The 24,786-nt window shown below is 38.9% G+C and overlaps 2 protein-coding genes across 2 annotated transcripts; both read right to left on the bottom strand.

Moving 5' to 3' along the window:
• Positions 1-33: 33 nt before the first annotated feature.
• Positions 34-4,183, bottom strand: ddit3 (DNA-damage-inducible transcript 3). The gene is made up of 4 exons (XM_054616948.1): positions 4,045-4,183; positions 2,588-2,650; positions 2,004-2,212; positions 34-1,799 (listed from the first exon to the last, which is right to left on the bottom strand). Exons 3-4 carry the CDS (start codon positions 2,157-2,159, stop codon positions 1,008-1,010), a joined length of 948 nt encoding a protein of 315 aa, XP_054472923.1. The 5' UTR covers positions 2,160-2,212; positions 2,588-2,650; positions 4,045-4,183; the 3' UTR covers positions 34-1,007.
• A 7,188-nt stretch (positions 4,184-11,371) lies between these two features.
• dctn2 (dynactin 2 (p50)) lies at positions 11,372-24,738 on the bottom strand. The gene is made up of 14 exons (XM_054616654.1): positions 24,465-24,738; positions 24,117-24,185; positions 20,605-20,701; positions 19,744-19,805; positions 19,489-19,587; positions 17,977-18,137; positions 17,180-17,327; positions 16,861-16,926; positions 16,543-16,581; positions 16,235-16,312; positions 15,472-15,543; positions 14,598-14,700; positions 13,365-13,456; positions 11,372-12,241 (listed from the first exon to the last, which is right to left on the bottom strand). Exons 1-14 carry the CDS (start codon positions 24,498-24,500, stop codon positions 12,155-12,157), a joined length of 1,209 nt encoding a protein of 402 aa, XP_054472629.1. The 5' UTR covers positions 24,501-24,738; the 3' UTR covers positions 11,372-12,154.
• Positions 24,739-24,786: the final 48 nt, after the last annotated feature.

The raw sequence follows: 24,786 nt of genomic DNA, 5'->3' as shown, positions 1-24,786 counted from the left end.
AATAAACAATACATGACACGAGAAATTGCACATTATTTTCTTTTATTGCAAATATGGGATTACAATGAAGGATAAAATAATTAGTTATGGTAAAATACATGTATTTGATGCCATCAGTGATAAAAGCCATGCATATTACTCTACAATTAACAATTTGTATCTGCAGTGAGAAAATAACAGAGGATATGTTGGCATCTTACAGTACAAGCCATTACAGTACAATTGTGTATATATATTACAGCGTTGTATAAAAATAGTAAATTAAGGTAGAACATCTTGTGATGATTCTTCCACAAATTCCCATATTGATAGAAAAGGTCAGCTTAGAAAGTATAGCCGGGTCCTACTAAATACACATACACACAAGCCATGGGTTATAAAAAAGTAAGAAAGATTATGAATTTTCTTCCAAAAAAAACAATCATTCTCTCATGCTCACACTGCACTGGGCACTTTCAGACTTTTCCTGAGCTCCTAAACTCTCCACAAATTGGGGCAAATAATCTCTGCTAGCCAAATTGCAGCCCTTAACATAGGAGTTACAATTATTGCAAAATGGTGGGAATGGATGACAATGAAATGCACTCAATTAAGTTCCTTTCTGTTCAACATACAAAATCAGCAAAATGCTCTTCACTGTTATTCCTGACATTCTTTAAGAAATAACAAACATTCATCAAATCCACGTTTCGTTTGCACTTAGAGCCGTCTGTTCTTCCTTTTCCTTAAACATGCTGTGTCTTTTTAATTTGCCGCATTGCTGTTGCAGCCCTTTCTCTCTGTTCCTTTTCTTGTCTTGTCTTGTCTTTATTCACTTTCCTATTTCTTGCCATTTTGAGCTCTGTGTTCAAAAAATCCTCTTGCTTAGAAAATATATCTTTGGTATATCTTTCCATCCCTTCCTGTCTTAGAGGCATTTCATGACCACCATATTACATCTTTCACCACCACTGCTTATCCAATTATTTAGGACCTGTCATCTCTTATTCCTGTCTTTCACTACTCCCTCACTTCCTGGTGTTGACTAGTCTCTCTATCAGGGCTCTACGTGTCCTCTGTACCTCCTCTCCCAGCCTTTCAATCTCCGATTTCAAGCGCTCATTCTGCTCCGTCAGCTCCTGCACCTTCCTCTCGTTCTCCTGCTCTCTTTCTTTGCGACTCTTTTTGGCCGATGAAAAGGATGAGGATGTGTGCTGCGTGGAGGAGGCGAAGGAAGACAAGGCACTGTTGGTCCTCTCGCTGGTGGACCTCTTGCGTTTTCCCAGGCGGGAGGACGGGTAAGCGGAGGGTGAAGAGACGGGTGAGGAGGGAGAAGAACAATTTTGAGACGGCGACTGGGAGGCTGAGGAGGAGCAGGATGGAGAATCCGGGACACAGGGCAGTTCCTCCTCGCTGGCTGAGGGAGACGCAGGTTGGACATTATTAGCCTGGTGGTGTTGATGGTGGTGGTAATAATAGCCACCGCTGATCACCGCTCCGCTCGGATCCACCATTCCCACTCCTCCTTCACTCAGCAACTCGAAAAACTCTGGAGGCAGCAGATCACTGCCGCCTCCTGTCGAGCTATCTCCACCTCTCCTGCTCTCGGCCTCCGTCCGCCGCTCTTCTGCAACAGCTGGACTCCTGCAGGAGGAGGAGGAGGAGGTAGAGGAGGAGGAGGATGATGAGGTGTGATGCAGAGGCTGGGTGTTGTGGATCTCCTCTTTATTCCTCTGGACACCATCGCCCCACGTCTGGCCTCCGTCCGTCAGCCACGTCAGAGAACAACTCTCCAGAACATCCAGAAACTCCGGCTCTTTCTACAAACACAAAAACGGAAATGTCAACACCTTCCAAAACATGTAAAAAGTTAATTTCACTTCACATGGTATATGAATGCGTAGAAATAAATAAAATAGGTAAAACAATACTAAAAAAGAGGAATATTAACCAAAGTACAATGGACGACAAACACTCACACTCATCGTGGGTGTGAAAGCCATTCCATTCTTTGAGCTACTGACCTCGGTGCATGTGGGGGCACGTGCCAGTTTTGCCCCTCCCGTGTCGGAGCCCAGAATATCCTGCAGGTCCTCATACCACGCCTCCAATTCTGCACCACACAACGGCCCCACGCCAGGGGGGTATGGCGGGGGCAGGTGTAGCCACTCGGCAGTCATCTCGCCAGTCAGTCGCAACACACAGGTACTCGGCCACACGGTTCACACTGGACCTGATGGGAGGGGTGGCAAGACACTTTTACTCTTCTCCAACTTGTTGTATGCAGTGATAAGTGACAGTGATAGGCTTGTATCATTAGAAGTAGACCTTATCTGTACAATTATGTACACCATTATAAAGATAACTAGACCAAAGTACAGAATACTGTGTAAACTACTTAGTTGTGAAATTGAATAGCAGTAACATTGAGTGATGAAATGACTGTACTGCACTAAAATTGCTGATAAAGAGGAATGTTAAGATTCAAAATACATATACAAAAAATATATAACCAATACATGTATAAAAATGAACAAATTGATTAAATCTAATTCTTAACTTCACAAACATGCAGCTCTCAGAATGTCAAAATGTTTTAAGAGTTTACCTTTTAGAAAGTCTCTGTTAATCAAGTCTGCCAATTTGTTGGAGATAGCTTGTCCCAACAATTCTGTAAGAAAAAAGTATTTGATGGGTTAGTTTTTAAAAAAATATGAAAGATGTTTCTTTTGACTGCTGAAATTTGCTGAGATTCCAGAATCAAAGTGATGAATTGCACAAATATAGAGCATGCTTGGTCAGGGAACAAAAAGCCTTAAATGTAACATTAATGGCTGATTTGGAAAATGACTAAAATTGTAATAATGATTAAACAAATAAATTGTCGATGTTTGTCAAAATGATCAACAGGGACGGAGGAAATCAAATGAATGTCTATTAATTCTTGTAAACAAAGACCAACATGTTCTCTATTGCGCCCCCTGCTTTCTACGGTCCTCAATACACGCTGGGATCGATAAACAACGAGTAGATGTCTCCCTATTGATTATCCAGGTCTGACAGTCAGGTCTACTTCTTCTTTTTTTTTAATTACTTAAACATGTCCAGTACAAAAAAAAAATACCAAACAAAAGCCTAATAATGAATGTGTTTAATGTAGACATTCTGGGACTGAATCATTTCATTTAAATAAGGATTTCTGTTTTTCTCCTTTTAATTTGCAAATGGAGAGAAATAAAACTACATTCTTCCACAATGTCACGTTGTCAGGGATGTGTTTGAATAAATAACATAGGTGATAAAGAATAAAGAAATAATTGCAAGTTGATGTCAAATGTTAAACTGTCTGTCTTGGCGCAGACATCTAAACTTTGCTTTGGTAAATTAATTTGCCATTCTTTTTTTTAAATTCAAAATTGTGATATTTTTCTTCCTTAGTGGGGTTACATGTCCACTGTAAGCCAAGACAGTTACGTCATGGAAATGTATGTCCAAGCAGGAGGAATGGGCGAAACAAAAGGAGAAGAGGCAAACACAACATCTATCCATTCATTCATAAATATTTACTATAAATGCGTTTGGTAAAAGTGGAAAAAACTAGTAAAACATCAGCTGTCAAAAATAAAAAGCCTGTGCCGTTTTGAGTCATTAGTCCCACCATTACTGTCAGACGTCACATTGGATGTTTTTTTGTTTTTTTTTATTCAAATTAAATGACACTTGGGGGAAAAAAATGAAATAAGAGTATATGATTTTGTGTTAAAACCAGACATTTAACTCGTTTGTCAAACACTTTGTCAACAACTTCTAGTCCGCCTGAGCTCTGACAACTTATCAGACAGAAGCAGACATAAAGCAGACCCATGTGAATTATGATGGATTACAAAGACTGTAATTGTAAAGAAAAAGACACTGGAATAGCTGCCAAGTAAACAACCTATTTGTTTAGTTTAATTAGACCAGTTCAGTTAAGTCACGTTGTCGTTTCTCCCCGAAAGACTGAAAACAAAAAACCACCGACTAGTTGTCACAATAATAAAAAAAACATAACAAATCCCCACTTACCCTTTTTTTTTTATTCGCTCGCCTTCTCGACTGTCTTGAACTCGAATGTGGATATTTTAGTAAAAATTGGTGATAGCTCATGTTAACCATTGTTCAGTCTTCAGGGCTGAATGTGATTTTTCGGAAACTCCCGGTGGTGTTTATAAGGAGAGCGAGGCCAACCGAACTATGCATGGGGAAGGTAGTTCCACCACAACCTAGCGTGGCTGTTGGAACCCGACGTTCTAGCGGTCCAATCAGAGACGCGGAATTAAGATATTTTCCTTGACGACATCCAATAGGGTGGCTCCAAATACAGCAAAGGGGGCGGGGTTTCGTGTAGTCTTAGCTGCTGGTTCTCTCTCAAGCGCGTATAGTTTGTGCGAGCGGCAATTGTGATGCAGTCATAAGACGGCCAGGACGAATTTGGGGCGTATGGGAGTCACATGAAAGGAATGATGCAATGCTTGGCAACCAGTTTCTAGCTGGGGATAACACCAGCAGAATCCGAACATGTTTTATTAAACAGTGTTGGCTCTAACTAAAAATCTAAAAATATACATATATGCATGGATATCTAATGTCGAAGAATTGTTTGTTTGCGGAACACAAAAGTTAAAATGAATTTCTCAAGAATTGTTTTATTGTAGGAGAAAGAAAAAAAACATTTAGCGCTTTCTTGCTGTTTTTTTTAATTTATTTTTAATTAATTAATTGTATGGGAATTTTCTTTTTTTTTTCACCTGACTTTTGATAACATGACTTCTGTTCAGTTTTGTCAAATTACATTGCACACACACACACACACACACACACACACACACACACACACACACACACACACACACACACACTTTACTGCATAATCCACATATAAACGGACCTCCTTTCTGCAGGACCGAGTGTGGTTCTGGACGACACGTCTTTCTTATTTGTCGGTATTCGCAGCATGCAGCAGAGCAGACTTTAGGTACACATGTGGTGTCCTATTCCCATTCATTTCATACCGCGCGCTCTATTGCAGCTCCGCGAGATATGAAAACATATCCGCCCAGGCCGAGGGAGCGCTGCTGGGTGTGATCCAGCAGCAGGCTGGCCCCTCTTAGGTGTCCGGTTATAACAACCAGCTGCTACTGACGGAATTCAGCATTTTTTTTATTTTATTAGACTGTTATAATAATAATGATAAAACAACTTTTAATACACGTTTTTGTCTCTGATAAGGTGTGTTATCGTTTGTATTTGATCAATTATCTATTACTATCTTTATTTTGTTGTATAGTATGTGTATTTATTGTGTATTTATTGTCTGTGTCTGTGTAGTTGTATAGTATGTGTATTTATTGTCTGTGTAGTTGTATAGTATAGTATGTGTATTTATTGTCTGTGTAGTTGTATAGTATGTGTATTTATTGTCTGTGTTTGTATAGTATGTGTATTTATTGTAGTATAGTATGTGTATTTATTGTCTGTGTAGTTGTATAGTATGTGTATTTATTGTCTGTGTAGTTGTATAGTATAGTATGTGTATGTATTGTCTGTGTAGTTGTATAGTATGTGTATTTATTGTCTGTGTATTGTATAGTATTTATTTATTGTCTGTGTCTGTGTAGTTGAGCTGCTGCAACACTCGAATTTCCCCCATGGGGATCAATAAAGGAATATAATAATATTAAAGATTTATTTGGCATTGTTTTGCCTGTAAATCACTGTAATACAAGGTTGAATAGTATAAGAATAAAATAGGCAGACAATATCAAAAAAATTGTTAGAATAACCCCACAAAAACATTGAGAAACTCATAGGGTTTGAAGTGTGGTGTTGATGTAGATGTAAAAAAAAAGAAAAAAGAAAAGAGGCACAATTGGCATTTATTGATCAATTTAACTCACAATTACCCATCGATATGTCAACATTGTCAAAAACGATTTCACTATTTATAAAAAAAAAATGATAGCTTTGTTTCACTGTACATTTACTAAGAAGTGCCATTGTGTTTATAGATACTGATATTTAAAAGGATCATCAGGTTTTAATTGAAATGTTTGTTTTACTATTTAGTATAGATTTATAGAGTTATAGACTCTGTTGTTCTTTAATGTCACATTCACAGACATAAATAGCCAATGAGATTATTTTATTTACATAAATCCATTATAGTTTTGTGACATCATATATTTGACAGAGCCAAAATACTCTTACACTGACTACAGCACATACAATGAAACCACTTTATAGAAAAGTGATGAAATATGTGATTAAATCCACAAAGTTCAACAAGGTCACCGTATCAGAAGCACGAGAAACCAGACAGTAGATGTTTTCATGTTACAGTTACAGTTACTAATAAGATAAACATCATCATCATCATCATCATCATCATCATCAACAACAACAACAACAACAAAGTGACATCAAAATAAAACCACGTTTCATCATGCTCCTGACACTTTCTGCCCTTATCCCAAACTCAGCACACACACACACACACACACACACACACACACACACACACACACACACACACACACACACACACTGAGTTCTCCATGCACAGCCCCCATAGCAACAGCGCCAAGTAGCGAATAGAAAGCTCAAATACTGTCTCTAGGACCCGGGTTAAAGCGCTGCAGGAAGCACCGTGAACGCGTCACGACTTGAGTGGCTGTTGCTGAGTAGTTCAGCATACTTTCTCCGCACTCCCCTCCCTCCCTCTGCGCTCCTGCCGTCTGTTTATTTTGTCAGTCTCGTTGTCTGTGTTGTATTCATTATAAAAAAAAAAAAAAAAAAAACTGTTTACAACCCAGGATCGAGTTTGCCTTTTTTTTTCTTTTTCCCCTGTTGAGTCTGACGACGACGGTCCCTGTTTACTAATTGATTGTCTTCTCAATTGACACCCTTTTCAAATAAAATGAGAAAAAAAACTAAAACAAAGATACAGGGAGTTATAGATACGATTTATTATTGATTATGTTATTCTCTTATGACACTGAGCTGACAACAAGTGTAAACGCGCTCCTCCTGGTTACCGTCTGGTCATGTGGATCAGCTTTTAGGTGAGATTTAGGTTTTACTGAATGTTTAATTTGTATTTATCAGTTGCTATGGTGTTTCTCTAATGTTTATTTGCTGTATCTTAATCTCACTTAATATCTTTTGGTCTGCCTTGTTAATATTATTTTTAAGTAATATATATTTCAGCAGACCTACACCTAATACTTGCACAATTGTTATGTATTACAGTGTATATTTGAAAAAAGGCTAGTCCAGGTATTTCCACCCAACTTTTACACTCGTGTAAAGTATGATATCCAAATGTATCTATTGTAAACACAAAACAAGCTGAACAAACAAAAACTACAATGTCTAAAATATCTATGAAAATGTTTTTTTAATGTGAACAGAAAAAAACATTGGTCTTATTTGCCTGCTCTTTTTTACGTGGGGCCACGTTGATGTAGAAGAAATGTTGCGGTGGTGTTTGAAATGAAATCAACTATCAATGATGAAAAAAAAATAAGAAGAAGACGGTGGTGATTGTTAATGTTTGGAGTTTTTAACAAAATTTAGCTCTTGTTCTCTTTGTTTTTTTATAGACAGAAAGAGTCTGGGGAATTTCCAGCCACCACACTCTCTTCTCTCTGTCCTGTGCCCTTGGTCAAGGCTCCACACCCAGTTCCCCCCCTCAAACACACACACACACACACACACACACACACACACACACACACACACACACACACACACACACACACACACACACACACACACACACACACACACCACACCAGCTGTCGGAATCCTTCCCCTCTCTGAACTGAGACCAACTGATACAGCTGTTAACATCGACTGGTGATACAGTAAATCCCTTTTCTTTCTCTCTCTCTCTTTCTCTCTCTCTCTCTCTCTTTGGCTCGCCCTGTCTCATTGTGTGCTTTAACTCCTTTTCTGGTTCCCAGACAACCAGCAGACAGTCCTCCTCACCTTATCAGATATGCTGGCCTATTGGTGAAAACTGGGAAAGAAATATTTAAACAAAAAAAATCTCCGGTTGCGTGTGTGGAATGAAGAGTGAAACTTGAGAGTGGCAGTGGTGCATGGGTGAGATTCTACAGCAATATATATAAATGGGATATTTTGCCAACAATTATTACTTACAGTGCTTTGTCTTCAATCTTTAGGTCCCCATTGTTACAACATTCATCTCTTTTGCCAATGCCGATCTCAGCTGAGGCCAATACTGCACTTCTCTATTGTCTCGATGATGCTCATTAATCAACTTATTTGCATCTTTATTTCCTCCCATCTTTCTTATCCTGTACAAGGAGGATGTCCAGCATTCACATAAAGCAGAAAGCAATAATTTCAGGTTTATCTTGAGAGTTTTCAAGTTATCCACTCAATCCTTTCTTTTCTTGTCCAGATTTAACAGCTAGATGTCACATCCACTTGTTGAGATTTCTGTGTTTGGACCTTTGGGACGACTTTGTGGACAATCTTGTTAGTCCCGTTAAAACCCTGTTTACGTCTCACTTCTTCTTTACACCACAGTCTCCGTCTCCTCTTTTTTCTCATTCGCTACGAGCCTCTCATTCTGCCCCACAACGGTATCCATCCTATTTTTTTTACTCTGCCTACCTCCGCCCTCTTCTTCTGTCCTCCTCTCTGCTTCACCACAGACGCCTCACCTGTCCAGACCCATGCAGGACAATTTGACAAATTGATGCAGAGGACCTTTTGTGTGATTTGCTTTCTCCTTTTCTTAGCTTCTTTTTGATTCTCGATGTCAGTTATTTCCCTCCATCTACTTATCCTTGCTTCCATTTTATGTTCAGGATTGTTATTATTAGTCATTTTACTACTGTTTATCAAAAATAGAGGAGATTTTTTTTTTTTTATTGATACAGTAAAGAAAAAAAAATAGAAAAAAAATACATTTGACTTTAGTTAAATATTTGTTGAATATTTTTTGTTATATTTGATTACGTGGCATTGGAATCAACACAGTACGGCACAGACATGTATAAGAACGTGCTATTATCAATATCTAAACTGTAACCAGTGCCGTGACTTCTTCATTCCTTGTCTCCGACATACGTGTTAAAGATGAGACGTGAGAAAAAAGGCAAAGGCAAAAACCCATGAGCTCAAGCAAGAGACTGTAGGGCATTCAACTTTGAAAGGCTGTCTGAACAGGTGGGTATACTGGCAGCAAAGCACACACACTCCAGGCATCCTTTTCTTCCTCTCCACTTAGTTTTTTCCCCCATATCAGCACTAGAAACAGATTTGTGAGCAATTGGTTCTCCCCACAGCCTCCTCTGTGTTCAGCTGCTCTGTGCTGCCTGAGGACTTAAATATTTACTTTGTCCAGTGGAGGAAACGGTGGTGAGGGCTGCTGCCATGTAGCTCACGAGAGCCAATTTCACCATAGATTAAAACATGACTGGAGCTTATACGATAATAAAAGCCTTCTAAGAAGTTTCGTTTTAATTTATAAAATATAAAATCGCCTGTTTTTTAGTGCATTCATCCATCATTCTTCTATCCTTGTTCATATTCAGGGCCACACATAGAGCCGTGGTCTAAAGAGTTATTCTAATACTCACTGTAAACAGTAATTTGCGTTGACCTCCTGGCAATCTTCACTTTGTTATAGAGTATAAATGAGTCTTAACAGTTGAGGCCTGCGCTGACCAAAATCTCACGCCCAAAATAGAATGACAAATGCAGTACAACATGATATACAGTACACAGTATGTCTCTGTGCTCATCTGGGGCATTCCCTTCTAACTTGGAGCTCTGGATCTTGTTTCCTGCAAGTCACACTTGATACGTCCTGTTTAAGCAGCTCAGTGTTGAACCCCCCGCCCCCTCCATTATGGAAACGGAAAGCTACTCAGCAGTTTATCGTTTTTCTGAAATATAAGAAAGACGCAATACAGTCAATGATATGCAGCTATGAGAGTTCACACAGGAGCTGTAGCAGAGCTTTTTTATAATGAAAAGTGACATCTGGATTATATGTTTCTAGTGGCAACTCAGTAAACTTGTGGCGGCTTGCTGAGGCAGCTACTTAACTCACATGAGCGGCTGTGAATGGATGACTCATCAGAAACACCTGATCTTGTGTTACCTGACTTTACCATTGTCACTAATACCGTCACCTGACATCAAGCTTTTTGTTAAGCTGCTAATGCCAGATGGATTTGAGGCTGACCTCAGAGAAAATCACTGAGTGCCTTGTGTTAATTGACTATGTAAATGACAAACATTTAACACATTTAAAACCACTAATTTGATGATATTGGATGCTTCATTATTTCTGGCACATTTCTATTGCGTCTCTTGCCTTATGTCTTCATTCATTGTCAAGTATAGACGTGGTTGTGTTAACAAACGTTTACCTTTTAATCTTTTAGGACACTAGTCTCATCGACTTAAAAATACTCTTTCTTAATAATCAGTTTGATGCTTGTTTATTTATTGTTTATCATTATTTATTATTATTATCCGACAGCTTGAAGTGTTGTCGTTCATGATTGATGCCTTAAAGCTCTTCATCATCACAAGTTTTCAGTGACTTTTGAATCTATTTTTTCATTGTAGACAATGTTGTAAAAACTAAAATGAGGTCTTTCTATCCACTTCAAATACAGTTGGTCAATAATCTCACGTTACTCTCCTTTTAGGGATTATCAGAGAAAACACAACCTGGATTGTTAGTTATTTAACATTAAGTGTAACATAATTTATTTCTACAGGGTAATTTGATGGGACAGAAATATGTTAAAGTATGGCAGAATAATTCACTCTTATGTATCGTATGTGATATTATCTTTGAAAGCTGCATGACAGTGAACAAAGTGTTTTTTAAATAGATGCTATGCTGCCACCCAGTGTCATACATGGGCATGACAATCTCATATAATTAAGAAACCACAAATTAGTATTTATTAAAAATGTTTAAATATCACCAGATTAGAATAAAATTAAGAAGGCAAATTATCTCTATAAAATGTGTTTTACATGACAAATGGCTAAATGTTGCAATACAAACAGCTGATGACTCTACCAGCCACTTGTTTGTGCCGTACCTTGTTCACTGTCAGTATGTAACCTTGCATCATCCACTACACTCATCTGATATAACTGATCAGGCATCTGCCCAGACATATCCACATGCTTTACTATGAAGAAAAAAAAATAAAGACTTCTATTTAATCCAATAAATTTAGTGATTAATACAGAATAGTAATCATCTTTTTATTTCCATTCAACCAAATAAGTATGACGTGGGAAGCTATTTCAATGATTAAGTGATCATTAAAAAAAAAAAAGCTATCTTCATCTCATAAAAGAAAAGAAATGGCAAGCTTATCGCACTTTTTATTGATCCGTTCCCATGACCACAGATGTACAATACAGTTGACTTGTAGGCAATGACAAAGCAGATTAAAAGTTTGTCTGTGGTGTCCGGTCTCAGTCATAATAATATAGTTACAAGCGACTGAGCGTGAAGAAACAATTAGGTACACAGGCATATTTACAAGCTTTCCTTCCGTGACTCGGCCCCGACACTCGCACAAACGTGCTCCCGCTACAACAATAGATCTTGGTTTTTTTTTTTTTGTTTGTTTTTTTACACAGTTGACAAGATCTTTAATGCATCAACCGATCATTACTGTGATCTATTTAATTTGACCAGAGTATACAGTACAAAGTTTGAAAGGAATGGAGGAATTTCTTATGTTTTATACTAATAATAATAAAAACAATCAGGTCTAAAACGCAATAAGCTTAACAGGGGACTGCAATCAGTGGCATGTTTAGAGTGGACAAATGTGTTTTCATTTGATATCAATTTGATGCAAGAGAAAGGGAGAGGAGAGGAGGGTGGACAAGACTTTTAGTCTCCTTATGTTTTGATTTGTTATTCCATCTTTTCCAACTCTCTAACATTCCACTTAGTGAAAAAAAAGGCAGAGGTGAAGAGGAGCGGAAGAGAGAGAGAGAGATGGCCAGAAAGGACAGAGTTAAAACCCAAATCCCTCCTCGGTGCTCTCTAGCCAGCTCACATTTGTCCATGTTCTTTACTCTTCTCCTGGACCGGTCCAAAGTCTGCCACCGTTCAATTGGAGAGTTTCTTCATCCTCTGATCTAGTGCAGAAAAGTTCTCTTCTACAGCCCCCAGATTCTCCGTCATCGTCAGTTGGACCTTTGGGAGAAGAGCGGGGGAAAAAAAGCATGTTAGGTATGAGGTGAAAGAAATGGAAGTAGAGTTGAAGATGTAAGGTGGGAAAGAGTTGGATATGAGTTAGAGCTTTCAAAAATAATAGGCAGGCGTCTGAAGGTCTGGTTGGTCAAAACAAGACATTTGAAGACTTCACCTCTAGGAAAGAAAATAAATAGCTACTGGTTACTGAAATATTATAGCTGGAACTAAAAGTCAATGTTTTGATGATTTTCAAGTATTGGTTTGACAAAACAAGCATTTTGGGCTCTCATAAAAAGTTCATGGACTCAATGATTGAAAAAAAGTATCAATACCTCAACTGATATTTAAAATAATCATTAGTTGTCACCCTATAAAATATATTTTGACGCTGTCATGGATGTGTATGTAAGGTTAAGTTCACAGGAAGTTAAAACACATAAATACTGAAAATGTTATTGAAAGCCATCATTAGGGGGCCATGTTGTTCCAGGAGGCTTTAGACTAACTGTGTGTGATACAAAAGACTTTTCTGTGATGTCAATGCCAGATTTAACAACCCTCTAAAAGCCAAAGGATACCGCACTTCAGAACATAACGCAAGTCTATGAAGAGTAAGATCACACATTTTCTGACCTGAGTTTCAACAAAAATCATTAAAAAAAAAAGACACGCTTTAGTTGCAGAGGCACTTCTTTGTCGATCTAACCACAAATCTTCAGCTGTGAAAGCACAGGTTGAGTATTGACTGAAGCTTTAGAGAGTGTGTAGCTGCTCTTTGTTTGATTCTTACTTTTAGCCATGAAAAGCAGCATTTATAAAAGGTGTATTAAAGTACAACAGGTTAATGCTAAGTGGATGAGTTTGTTAAGTTATTTCTTTAATGACTCCCAACATTCTCAATCCGTATAAAAGAGGTAAGAGCACAGGTTTAGTTAGTTTTACCTCAAAAGATGCAGTTTAGTTGTTTAACCAAAGAAAGAGAATCGTCCATTGTATGAAACCTCTTTGTGTGGCGCCACCATTGAGAAAAGCACGCATTTCTCCTGGCCTCGTTAATGGCCCAATGGTTGTAGTAAATTGTTTTAGGTTGTCCCAAATGTTCAATGGATCGTGAACTTCCTACCTGTGTTAGCAGAGTGTTATTGTCCTTCAGAGAGTTGTTGATCATCTGCTGAGTGGTGTCCAGGTGGGTCAACAGCTGGCCAAACTGCATGGCTGCGAGACGCCAGTAAGGTTGGATGAGGTGAAATTGAGAAGCAAGGGAAAGGAGAGGGAGAAAGAAGCCGTTAGATCCAGTATTAGTTCTCTAATTTACACATTTCTGGTTAATAAAAGCTACAAAATGCAGTGCTGTCTTTGCTCTCAGCCAAAGTGAAGGGGAGTAAAGACTAGTGTAATCTGAAACTGATGAATGATTGAAAGACTTGAAAGATAAAACGGTATTCTTTTTTTTACTCATCTGCCTTCAATGCTAAAGAAAGATCAGCAGAGATAAATAAATCCAGTGCAGCTAAACCCCACCGAGCTAAGAACCCATCCGCTGCAGACTGTGACAGATTGCTGCAGAGACTCTGGATGATAAATGACCTCTTTCAGCGCCCGGAAAATTAATTATCAATATAATCTATTAATGCCGAGGTTCTGCTTTCATGTGCTAAATAATAAAAAGATGATAATGTGATATATATAATATCATGCATCTCTTTTCTCCCTGAGGGGGTGTTTAACAGTATTGCTAGATTTAGTCTAATTCTATTACCATTTTGAGACTCCCTTTCAGTGATTTTTGTGCCCTTTGTTATAACAGAACGGCATGGTTTAGGCTAATTCCATTATCCGTTTGAATCCAATTTTCGCTTAGTTTTCATCTTTTGTCTCAGACTCAAGACGTCCCCATTGCAAATGCAAATCTTTCAGGCCGTGTTTTACTTCTCAGCACAGATGCTGCTTGAAAACATGATCCGGGTTCTCACCCTGTTGTGTTCTGTAGCTACATCCTACATATTTTCAATGTGTAATGCCACTCCCCCCCCCCCCCACATTAACCTACATACATCCTCTCCTTGAACTCCCATGGGTGTCATTTCAAGGTTCTTTTTCCCCTCACATAAAAGAGCAGAACATAAATTACAAAAGTTTTTCATTGTTATGATCCTTTACTGGGGTGAAATCTGGCCCTTGAGCAATATAATTTGAATATTTGCAATATGAACCAATTACTCACCACCACTACGTTCATATAATGTTCTAAAGTGAAAACAAATAATAAGGTCTCATGGCTGAGAGAGTTATGTGAGGACGCACAGCTCGTCTTGGTCTACCACCATGTAAACCAGTGTCTGTTCCTGTGTGTTACCTTGTTCGTGCAACTCCTTGACAGCGACAAGCCTCTGCACCACCTGAGGTACAGAGGTGGACATGGCATCCCACTTCTGCACCACGTCATAAAGCTGCGACACCTGACAGGGAAACACATACAAGCACATTTAATACTGAGATAGACATGTTTATTTTACCCAAGGTCACAGATCTGACCTAAGTTTCCTGATGCAATATTTATTCTACTGTAAATGATACCTGCATTTATTATAATAAACAGAATAACCTACATTAAAACTGGACTTTGAAACACTGTGGTACTACTTGCTAGAAATAGTGCTCATGCTGTTTGAGATTTGCCCTTTTCCCCCAATCACAGCTGTATTGTATGGCTGAAAACATAAGTCTGATTTTTGGGAATCCAATGACGTTATCAGACATAATCTCACATTAAAGCTTTTATAGTTTTGAAATTCTTCTTTTTTTAACAAGTAATGAAGTCATGAACCCTATTTACTTTTTCACAATTACAGTATATTCCAGTCTCTCAAAGAATCGAACAGCAATGTGAAATAACCTTATGTATCAAATATAAACAGCTTTGCATGGCTTTGTCATTCAACATAATAATATAATTAACGTGCCCTGCCCTCTACTGGCCTTTTGAGCGTACAGCACTTTAGAACAGTCGATGCCAAAGACCCACAAGATTGTTGATTTGAAAATCATGCAGATCTCACAGCAGAGTCTAACATGAAAACCTGAAATTAAACTATCAAAAAAACCTGGTGATAATGCTTTCCAGCATTTTTTCCATCTTCAAGTGCTTTGTATCTTTGTGTGAAAGCATCGGAGATAATTACTGCATTTAAGTTGAGCTGCTGAATGTGCACTGTGCAGGAATTACAAACCTTGTTTTGTGTCTCGGCGTCCTCAATCGTAGCCTTGTGCTTAGCAATCTCATTCATCTTCCCGAGGACACTCTAAATGGCAGAGAGAAAAAAAAAGAAGCAATTTATTCTTCCTGTGTACTGCTGGAGAGGCGTTCAGATACATTACAGAAAGAAAAAAAAGACAAGCATCGATAAGACTCATGTCAATACTGAGGTTAATTGACAGACAACATATTTCAAAAGATTCAAATACATGAATACATTCTCAAGTATTTCAACCCCAGATCAAAAGCACTGCTAACTCTCTCTCCCAGAGAGCCTGGGGCTGATTGAAAAAGATTTGTGGTTATAGCCGACGTCCAAATAGAAAAAAACAAACTTTACAATAAACCCAAAACCTTTGGTTTCTTTTTAGTGGGCAAGTTGCAGTAAATATCAATACATACAACAGTCAGAGGAAGGGCTGTGATCTATATCTTATTTAATATTCTAACATGTGTTAGATACACAAGACACATGTGTATATAAGTTTTTGATAAGCTTTGGGTTTGCAGGGTTAGCTGTTGCACCATAAAGACCGCACTGAACGCAAATAAATGAAACATCCAGCTTGTTATAGAACTCTCTCCCTAAGACAGCAAAACAACATATTTCTTTTAAAACACAAAGTTCCTGTGAGAAACATGATGTATAAATAAGAATGCGGTGAAATTGAAACTGATAATTATATTAAAAAATCATCCAATTCCCCAGTACCCTGTGCTGTGTGCCAATTAGTTACCTGCAGTCTGGCCTCCACTTGATCCAGAGTAGCTGAGTCCAGAGCGCTGACCCTCGCCTGCAGGAGCTCTATGGTGGCCTGGTTCAAACAACCACACACACACAAGTTACATATAAGCATGAGCAATAAAACTCAGTGTTCTTGCTCTTGCTACTGGCACATCAACAATAAACAAACTTGGAGGAACTGATGTCACTCATCTTTGAAGCATGACCCAGTTCTCTGGCTGCACATCAGATACACAGACTTATGAACACAGACACCATCTCTACTCAGTGCGTTCCCAAAGAAAGAAGTTGACTTCTCACCATCAAACTGGCTCCTTGTACACCAGAACTCAGAGGTCCCTGCAACATAAACACAAAGAGGGAAAATGAATTATAAGAAGAAAGAAGTGAAGACATACTTTACATAAATCAAGTGTAAGATTTTATTCAGCTTCAATAAGTGGATGGTTACACGGCAACAGGAGCGTTAAATGTTCTACTGGTGTGAGAGAGAAAAAGAGAATGAGATAAACAGATTTAATGTGAATGAGAGAGAAAAGGCATTAGAGAGAATGTGTGTGCGTTTGTGTGTCCGTGTGTGTGTGTGTGCGTAAAGACCGTGTGTGAGTCGGTGTGTACCTGCTTGTCTGATCCTGAGCCAACAGCCATCTCCAGCTCAGCGAGACGCTTCTCCAGTTCCGCCATCTACAGGGACCGAACAAGGCAACACATGGCTGGCTGTGACAACGGCATCCCACAAGACACACAAACAAACACCCACGCACACACAGGCAGGAAGCCTTTTGTCCTGTTTATTCACCATCAAATATTCTGACATTCCTCTTACGAGAATGAAAACAAAAAAAGGTGTGTAGCAGATCAACATTTTGCTCATTTCACCAGTGCATTCGTCCCAGACGCTTTGCTCTGCTTCCCCCACCTCCCTTTTACACGTTACCTTGGCAGATTCATTGAATTTTTCCTGCTCTGGTCGGCTGTGCAGCTCGTAGAGCACCACTCCATCTGGGCCCTTAGCTGACGGCTTGCTGTCTCCTGCAGCACTGCCACGGCCGCCCTTGGCCGCTTCCAGCTGGGTGAGCAGACGCCTGGGGGAAAGGGAGGAGGAGGAGACACAAAAGGATTAAATGTTCAATATTGTTATCAGCTCCATGTGTTGTTGTGAACCCCCCAAACCCCCTGTTGCTACAAAGCTTTCCTAGCTGTGTTGTAAACTGCAAGGTCAAGGTGAGCTCGGATCTTTTTAGAGCCGTTTTCATCACTTTTTATTCCCCTTCTCTCTCTCTTGTGTCAGTCTCTTTCCCTCTCTATCTTCATTACAAATTTGTGGTTTGAAATGTTGCAACTGTATGCTTTTCTTTCTCTCCATGGCCTTTGTGGAGATCTCTCTCCTTCTCCAGTTTTTATTTGCCTTCATCAATCATCGGTTCTTGTGGTCCTCAGGTAGTGCTACACTGAGCTCAGAGGGGTTTATGTGGGCTACTGATACCAGCCTTGTTACTCTCTCACTCCTTCTATCTGATTTATAGTGTGCTCATTGTAATTAACTCCCCCGCTCTTCCCTCCAACCATCTATTGCTGACTCCCTCTGTATCTTCAAGCTACCATTCTTCTTATCCCTCTTTCCATCCGTTCCCTGCCTTCTACCTCATCACTCTGCAAAGGTCTGATTAGCACCATGTTTCAGATTCTAGATGTTTGTCCTCTTGCTTTATTGTTCCCTGTCCCCCAGCTCACCTGGCCAGCGCTCCATCTGGGTCAGCCAGATTGATGTGTGCATGAGGTCCCAGCAGTGAGTCGAGATGGGCAGAAACCAGCTGCTGTTTGAGCTGGGCTGCCTGCTGGGCGAGTACCACCGGGGTCAGGCGCTCCTCTGCGTTGCTTTCCTTTGTGGCAGACTGGAAGCAGATAAACACAGCTGTCATTCAGCGACTTGAGTTCTACTCAGCAGTGACAGCTCGAACAACCACGCAGCGGTATTCAAATAAATAAAAAGAATACATACTGTATATGTAAACAAACACTCTTGCACTAGGAATGTAATTTAAATTCGTTCTGATTTTGTATTTCAGTAGAAAAGAAATACAGATATTCCAGTATTTTTTGTTTTTACCTGGATTTGAATAAACTACTGTAGCTTACGGCATGTGATATACATTTAAGGTTAAACAAATGAACATAACTAAATCCAGAGGGCTTTTTTTTGTTACTTTTTAATGATTTGTTATGTTTCAAATTATTCATGCATAATTTAAGTTTATTTGGAAAGCTTGTGCTTTCTTTTGCTGGAGTAATGTTTCCCGAATATCTTCAGAGGCGGCAGGTTGCAAATTATTTTGACCCGTACTCTAAACAGCCACAATTAAGAGAATAGTAGGTTGAAAATGCCACCATTTATCTTTAATATATAACAATGCAAAACATAATGATCTTTATATCAGCCACATTTTTGACATGCACAGTCAGATTTCTGGTGTCATCCCTGCATGCTAATTTAGCACAACACCATCAAACTATGACATAATTCCTCCAATAATAAATCTGGTCTATATAAGTAAATTACATTATATTATCACCTATGCATGCGGCAGTTAGCTTCTCCATTCAATAGTCACCCTGAGGAATGGCCACACTTTACTTTGGAGTGAATCAATTACTCAGAGTAGGTCTTCCACAAGTTTAAATTTAGAGACTGAAACAGAGAAGCAGGCTGCATAATCTGCCAGCATGACCTGCATGAGCTAAAACCCATGGATTCTGTCTCAAAAACTGCCAATTCAGGTTGAATTGGATGTTGGACTCATGGAGCAGCAGACCCTACTCTGTGGGAATCCAAGTTAACGACACCGAAGGTTTAATTAGTTTCGGAGTTGAAGGGTCTTTGAAAGTCTGAAAAGCAATTTCTTGGACTGTGTTTTAATCAACTCATTTTCAGTTAATTCATGGCTTCAGTGCACACACACACACACACACACACACCATACCAAGCTCAGGTCTCTAGTGCAACCATATGAGCTGGACATAAATATTCCACCTCTGAAACTGTGCCAACTAAGAGGTTGCCCTCCCATGATGATGTGGTCAAAGTGCAGGATGGAGTCGGCTATTAAAATTGTGTGCAGACAGCTGGATAAAGGCAGGGTAATCAGAGCGCGCATTCCCTTGCCAAGTCCTATGGGCAAGGGAGAGGTGAGCCTGAGTTTATATGTGTGTGTGTGTGTGTGTGTGTGTGTGTGTGTGTGTGCTCACCTGGATGGTGTCCACCTCCTGAGTGAGTTCCTGGATCTCGTTCACCAGGCGCTGGTACTTCTGCTGGGGCGTCTCCTTCACCCCACAGCCCTCTCCAAGCTAGAGGAAGATGAGAGAGCAAAGAAACGGAATGAACATTACACAACAGCAACGTCAGTCTAATACAGAGAGAGCAGACTCTTCATAATTATTTCTAAACACATATAGCAAGTGCAATAAAAATACTAAGCTAAATAGTATACCAATTGTACTCACAATTTCAAATTCTCCTGACTCATAGCCCACTCTTCGGCTTCTACTGATTCTGTCTGAGAAGTCTGTGAAAAGGAGACAAATGGGTTGTTAGAAATAAAAAAATAAATAAAAAAAGACAGACAGGAAAAGCAGACTGGTTGTCAGGACGAAGCCAAGTTTGAATATTTGGGTTTTAAAAATCGGCAAAAGAATGTTTAGTTACACCCTTAAAGGAAGAGCAACATTTCTAAGCAGCAGCACCCGTCAACTAAGTCTGCCAGTCTTGTATTTTGCAAGGTTGTTTTTAAATGTTGTATATCTCTTATTAATGGTCTCTTATATTTCTCTTTCCATAAAGAGTAAATTTAGTATTTTGTAAAAGCTATTCTAAAAAAAGGATTACAGTAATTTTGTGTTGTATACTTCGTATTTACGGTGATTACTGGTCACAGGATTGACTGAGGACACTTGAAACAATATCAGAAACCTACCTGATGAAAGAAACAACCAGTTGCCAGTTTAACATGTAAACCTCAGTAAAACTAATGCAGTGTAATGCAGCAGTCTTGGAATAAATCCTACCGTCGGGAAGATTCAAATTATTTTTTAATTTCTAAGAGATCGTGATGATTCAAATGTATGGTCATTTTGGAGACTGCAGTTTTGCATTCAACAGAAAGGTGTTTATATTATTTTGTCCACCCAATTGGTATCAATGGGGGCAAGCTAAATAACAGAAACACCGCTGTATAAACAAATAGTTATTGATCAGTTATGTTTTTTTATTTGCTATGACTGATAATCTCTATATTAATTAAAGGTGATGTTACCCTTCTGTTTTACCTTAAAAAGTTACAATAATGAAAAGTGATGTGGACTGACCGAGCCCCTTGGTGTTGACATGCTTGTCCTTGAACTTGTCGTAGGCGGCGTTGGGGTTGACCACAATCCTCTCCACGCTGTCACTGCAGAGCTCCTCCTGTCATTGAAATACGAGGAAATAAAGTCAGATGTATATTGCTTACAAAATCTTAAAAAGGGCATGTTCGACTTTACAGACAACAAAGACTTAAAAATGAGCCTTGGCTTACTCAGCAAGTGAGCCAAAGGTCTGGAAGCCCAAGGTAGACTAGAATTATGTTATGCGTTTGATCATTGCCCCGAAATATGATTTAAAAGAAAATGAATTATGTGGTTAAGTCAACAAGCTTATTACGACTTACAAAGGTTACACACCCACAGAATATAAAAGCCACTGTAGCCATGAATCATAAAAAGGTGCAATAGTTTTACAGCCATAATTTGGGGCTGTCCAGAGCCAGATTATTACAACAAAATCTAGAGTACCAGCAGGCAAGAGACAAATATGCAACATTATGTGTATCACAGCCATAGTTTCTCCTTGGCCTGACTGCAGACTCTTTTGTAAAGTGTTAATTCTTTATTAAATGTGTTATCCATGTAGTATAAGTCTACTATGGTAAAATCAATGTTACGTGAATGAATAGTTGGAAGCCACTAACACTTTCTTTTCTAAATGACAGTTTGATTAGTGATTCTGGGGAGCACAAAAAAAAACAACTTGCATCATTTGATCAGAACTTCCCAGTGATCAATTATGATGAACTAGAGATTAAGGGTAGGATTAAAACACCACTGACACATACAGATAGATGACATGAGTCCGGGCTCACATACAGATACAGTTGGAAAAAAAATTAACAAACGGCACAAAACACGAGACACTTAAGTAGATGAAGTGAGGAGGAGGAGGAGGTGAGGAGGAGAGTTAGTCAGGCTCTTACCAGCTCCTTGGGTTTCCAAAGAGAGTTAGAGAAAGTAACGGAAGAGCAGAGGGAGAGAAAAAAGTTTTGGGGGGAGGGGGAGAGAGAGAGAGAGAGACAACACATATTAATGTGGTTATCACATGCCATGCACACAACAGGAACAGTTGGCCAGGGTCTGGGAAAGATAAGAAAGAAAGCAGTGTTCTGAGAGTTGCTGCTAAAAACCCTCGAGACACACGGGTCAGACTGCTTATGCCGTCTCCAGTTCTTTCTCTCTTCCCCGATTCAGGGTAAGATGGTCCATTAATACCAACAAGTAACGTTCTCCTTTGATACCATACTGCACTGTATAATGCAGAGCGACCATATGCTCTCATGGAGGGCATCGTCGGTCTCAAAACATTATGCTATGGATGCAGGAGTTTGGTGTTTTTAAAATACAATCCATGAGTCAGAATGAAGGGTAACGGGTGGTTTAAGTTTGATTCAAACAAGTCAAGAAACTTAGAAGGCCTAAAAACCCTCAAATGCATTCTGTTACAAAAATTGTAATCTATCATAAATCATTCATTAGGGTGTCAATTATTTCTTAATAACATTCTGTTCATCCTAAATGAATGTGCTAGACTAAACCAAAGCTGTTAATGAAGTATATCAAAGTTAAGGCCCCTATACACGGAGTGATTTTGGGCTGTCCCAGATAAATGGAATGGAAGTCTTAGATCGCACTGAGAGATATATCCATCAATGGGAGATTAAGAGCAATGGTGACCAAGGAAGTCTGTGTCAAAGGTCCAACAGTACCAGACATTTGGGCCCAATTTCTCAATTTGACTTCTGCTTCGACCAACATCAAAACTAAACAAAAAGGAAGATAGCAGAAGACAAATCCTGTTCCTTTCCTTTGTAAAGTAACCAGAGGCATAAAATAGCTGTGGTGCTGAAAAACGTAACTGACAGCGAACAAACTGAATTTTATATTGAGGCTGAAAGAAAAGGTTATGGTTAAGAAAAAACAAATATTGAAGTGCCAGCACCAATGCAAAAGTTTGTCTTATGTTTGGCTGCATTTTTCTAAAGTGGGTCAGATGGGTGGCATAAATGAATGCATGTTTCTGATTGCATTTATAATTTATGCTAGGATTCACCAGGGATTATCCAAGCCTGACATGCAATGTACCATTGAACTGTCAAGATGTTATTGCAGTCTATAGGGGCCTTTAAAACGTACAGTTAGTCAAAATAGTGTGGTTAGGCAGGAAGCAAATGTTAGAACATGATGATAGGTTAAGAAGGAAATATCTAAACAAATTAACACTTTTCTAATTGAAGTGTTGCTGTGGTGAAGACCCATCAAAATCATTAAACATTTGAAAGAGTTTTACTCGAGCAACACAAATAGGAGGAAAATAATTCCTTGCACTTCAAAACAATAAGAAATTGATGAATTAAAGGTCACAAAAAGGGTTCACTCCATCGATCCATTTCTCATTTCATCCCAATCATTTAGAGGAAGGAAAAGTGGATATGAGATTAAAAATACATGCATAAAAAGCATGACCATAAGCTCACTAGGAGTAAAATGGAGCCAGTCTTACTTGTACAAACTAGGGTCCCAGGAGGGGTGGGGCAGAGTCAAAACAAGGGTAAGGGTTATGGGAAGAACGAATGTGGGAACATGGAAGGGAAAATGCCAATTAAGAATCACTCAGCTGGTCAGTAAACCTTCCAACATAGCATTACACTATTGAAAAAGACTGTACTCTGGCAATGACACCACTAACTCTGCTTAATGTTGCAGTGAGAGTAGACTTTCTTCCACAACATTTTAAAAGATAATGGCGCTTGCATGGGACTTTTTTTTTTAATCTATTCTTTACTCCTTCACCCTTCTTTCTATATACTGTACCAGTCAACTACTTTGAAGAATCTAAAATATAAAACATATTCTGGTTTGTTGAGCATTTGTTTGTTTACCACATAATTACATATGTGTTCCGTCATAGTTTGGATGTCTTCAATATTAATCTACAATGTAGAAAAAAATAAAAAATAAAGAAAAACCGTTGAATGAGAAGGTGTGTCCAAACTTTTGACTGGTACTGTATATATATATATAAAATAAATAATATATATATGTATTTATATAAATAAATAAATAAATATATATATAAATAAAATATATATATATATAAATAAATAAATAAATAAATAAATAAATATATATATAGTACCAGTGAAAAGTTTGGACACATCTTCTCATTCAACTACTTTGAAGAATCTAAAATATAAAACATATTCTGGTTTGTTGAGCATTTGTTTGTTTACCACATAATTCCACATGTGTTCCTTCATAGTTTGGATGTCTTCAATATTAATCTACAATGTAGAAAAAAATAAAAATAAAAATAAAGAAAAACCATTGAATGAGAAGGTGTGTCCAAACTTTTGACTGGTACTGTATAAATCAGAAGACATACCAGTATGTGTAATACATGTATGATAAAGTCAAACAGTACATTGTAGCTTAAATATAAACAGGACAAAAGCAGTGACACAGTTTACTTTGCAGAACCAGTCAAACAAGTCATCAAAACGTCCACTTACCGACTCAAACTGAGCCTGGTCGTCTTCTGGCAGGTCTCCTGTCTCGTACACATCTGGCTCATTAAAGGCCTGAAGAAACAACCAGGTGAACAACACATGAGACCATCAGACATGCATCTTATTGTCACCGGCCTGGCCAACGCCCCGGCCCCTCCAACAACACGTATTCACTACCCTTTGCTCTCTGCAGACATGAATCACAAAGACACAACATTAACTCTGCACACTAAGACTCTACCATTCTTAACACCAGTAGTTTAGTGTCTCCAAATAACAGCTGTCACATCTTGTAGCTAGCATAAACCAAGTAGCATTAAGCTAACCTGTGTGCTAACGTTAGCCACTTACAATTCCCGGCAAGTTCGCGTATTTAGGATCGGCCATGTTCAGCGGGGAGGCAAAGAGGAGACTAATAAACCGCTGTAGGAGGTAGTAGCGGGTCTTAAAATGTGTGTTTTATGGATGAAAAGAGTCAGATAGTGACAGAAGCTAGCGGTAGATGAGCCAGCAGTCTCTCTGGTGCGGTCACTACGCTAGCTTGACTTGGCTTTACGTGTGCGTTTGGTTTTTATGGAAGCGTAGTCGAGCGGGCGGTGATGCGTTAGCGGCAACGGAGCGGAAGAGGACAACGGCGTTCCAACACCAACGAATCGAACACTCCCGAGAAAGT

The sequence above is a fragment of the Anoplopoma fimbria genome, chromosome 17 (assembly GCF_027596085.1).
Source record: "Anoplopoma fimbria isolate UVic2021 breed Golden Eagle Sablefish chromosome 17, Afim_UVic_2022, whole genome shotgun sequence".
Classification (NCBI taxonomy): domain Eukaryota; kingdom Metazoa; phylum Chordata; class Actinopteri; order Perciformes; family Anoplopomatidae; genus Anoplopoma; species Anoplopoma fimbria.
This window is presented reverse-complemented; position numbering and strand designations above follow the sequence as displayed.

Excerpts from the sequence above, each read along its gene's own strand:
- dctn2 (XM_054616654.1), bottom strand. The coding sequence starts at position 24,500 with ATGGCCGATCCTAAATACGCGAACTTGCCGGGAATT. Across the intron at positions 17,328-17,976 it reads CCAGATGGAGCGCTGGCCAG|GCGTCTGCTCACCCAGCTGG; the intron begins GTGAGCTGGGGG and ends CCTTTCCCCCAG. Across the intron at positions 14,701-15,471 it reads ACGCCGAGACACAAAACAAG|GTGTCGCAGCTTTATGACGT; the intron begins GTTTGTAATTCC and ends TTTCCCTGTCAG.
- ddit3 (XM_054616948.1), bottom strand. The coding sequence starts at position 2,159 with ATGACTGCCGAGTGGCTACACCTGCCCCCGCCATACCCCCCTGGCGTG. Across the intron at positions 1,800-2,003 it reads GTGCCCCCACATGCACCGAG|AAAGAGCCGGAGTTTCTGGA; the intron begins GTCAGTAGCTCA and ends TTGTGTTTGTAG.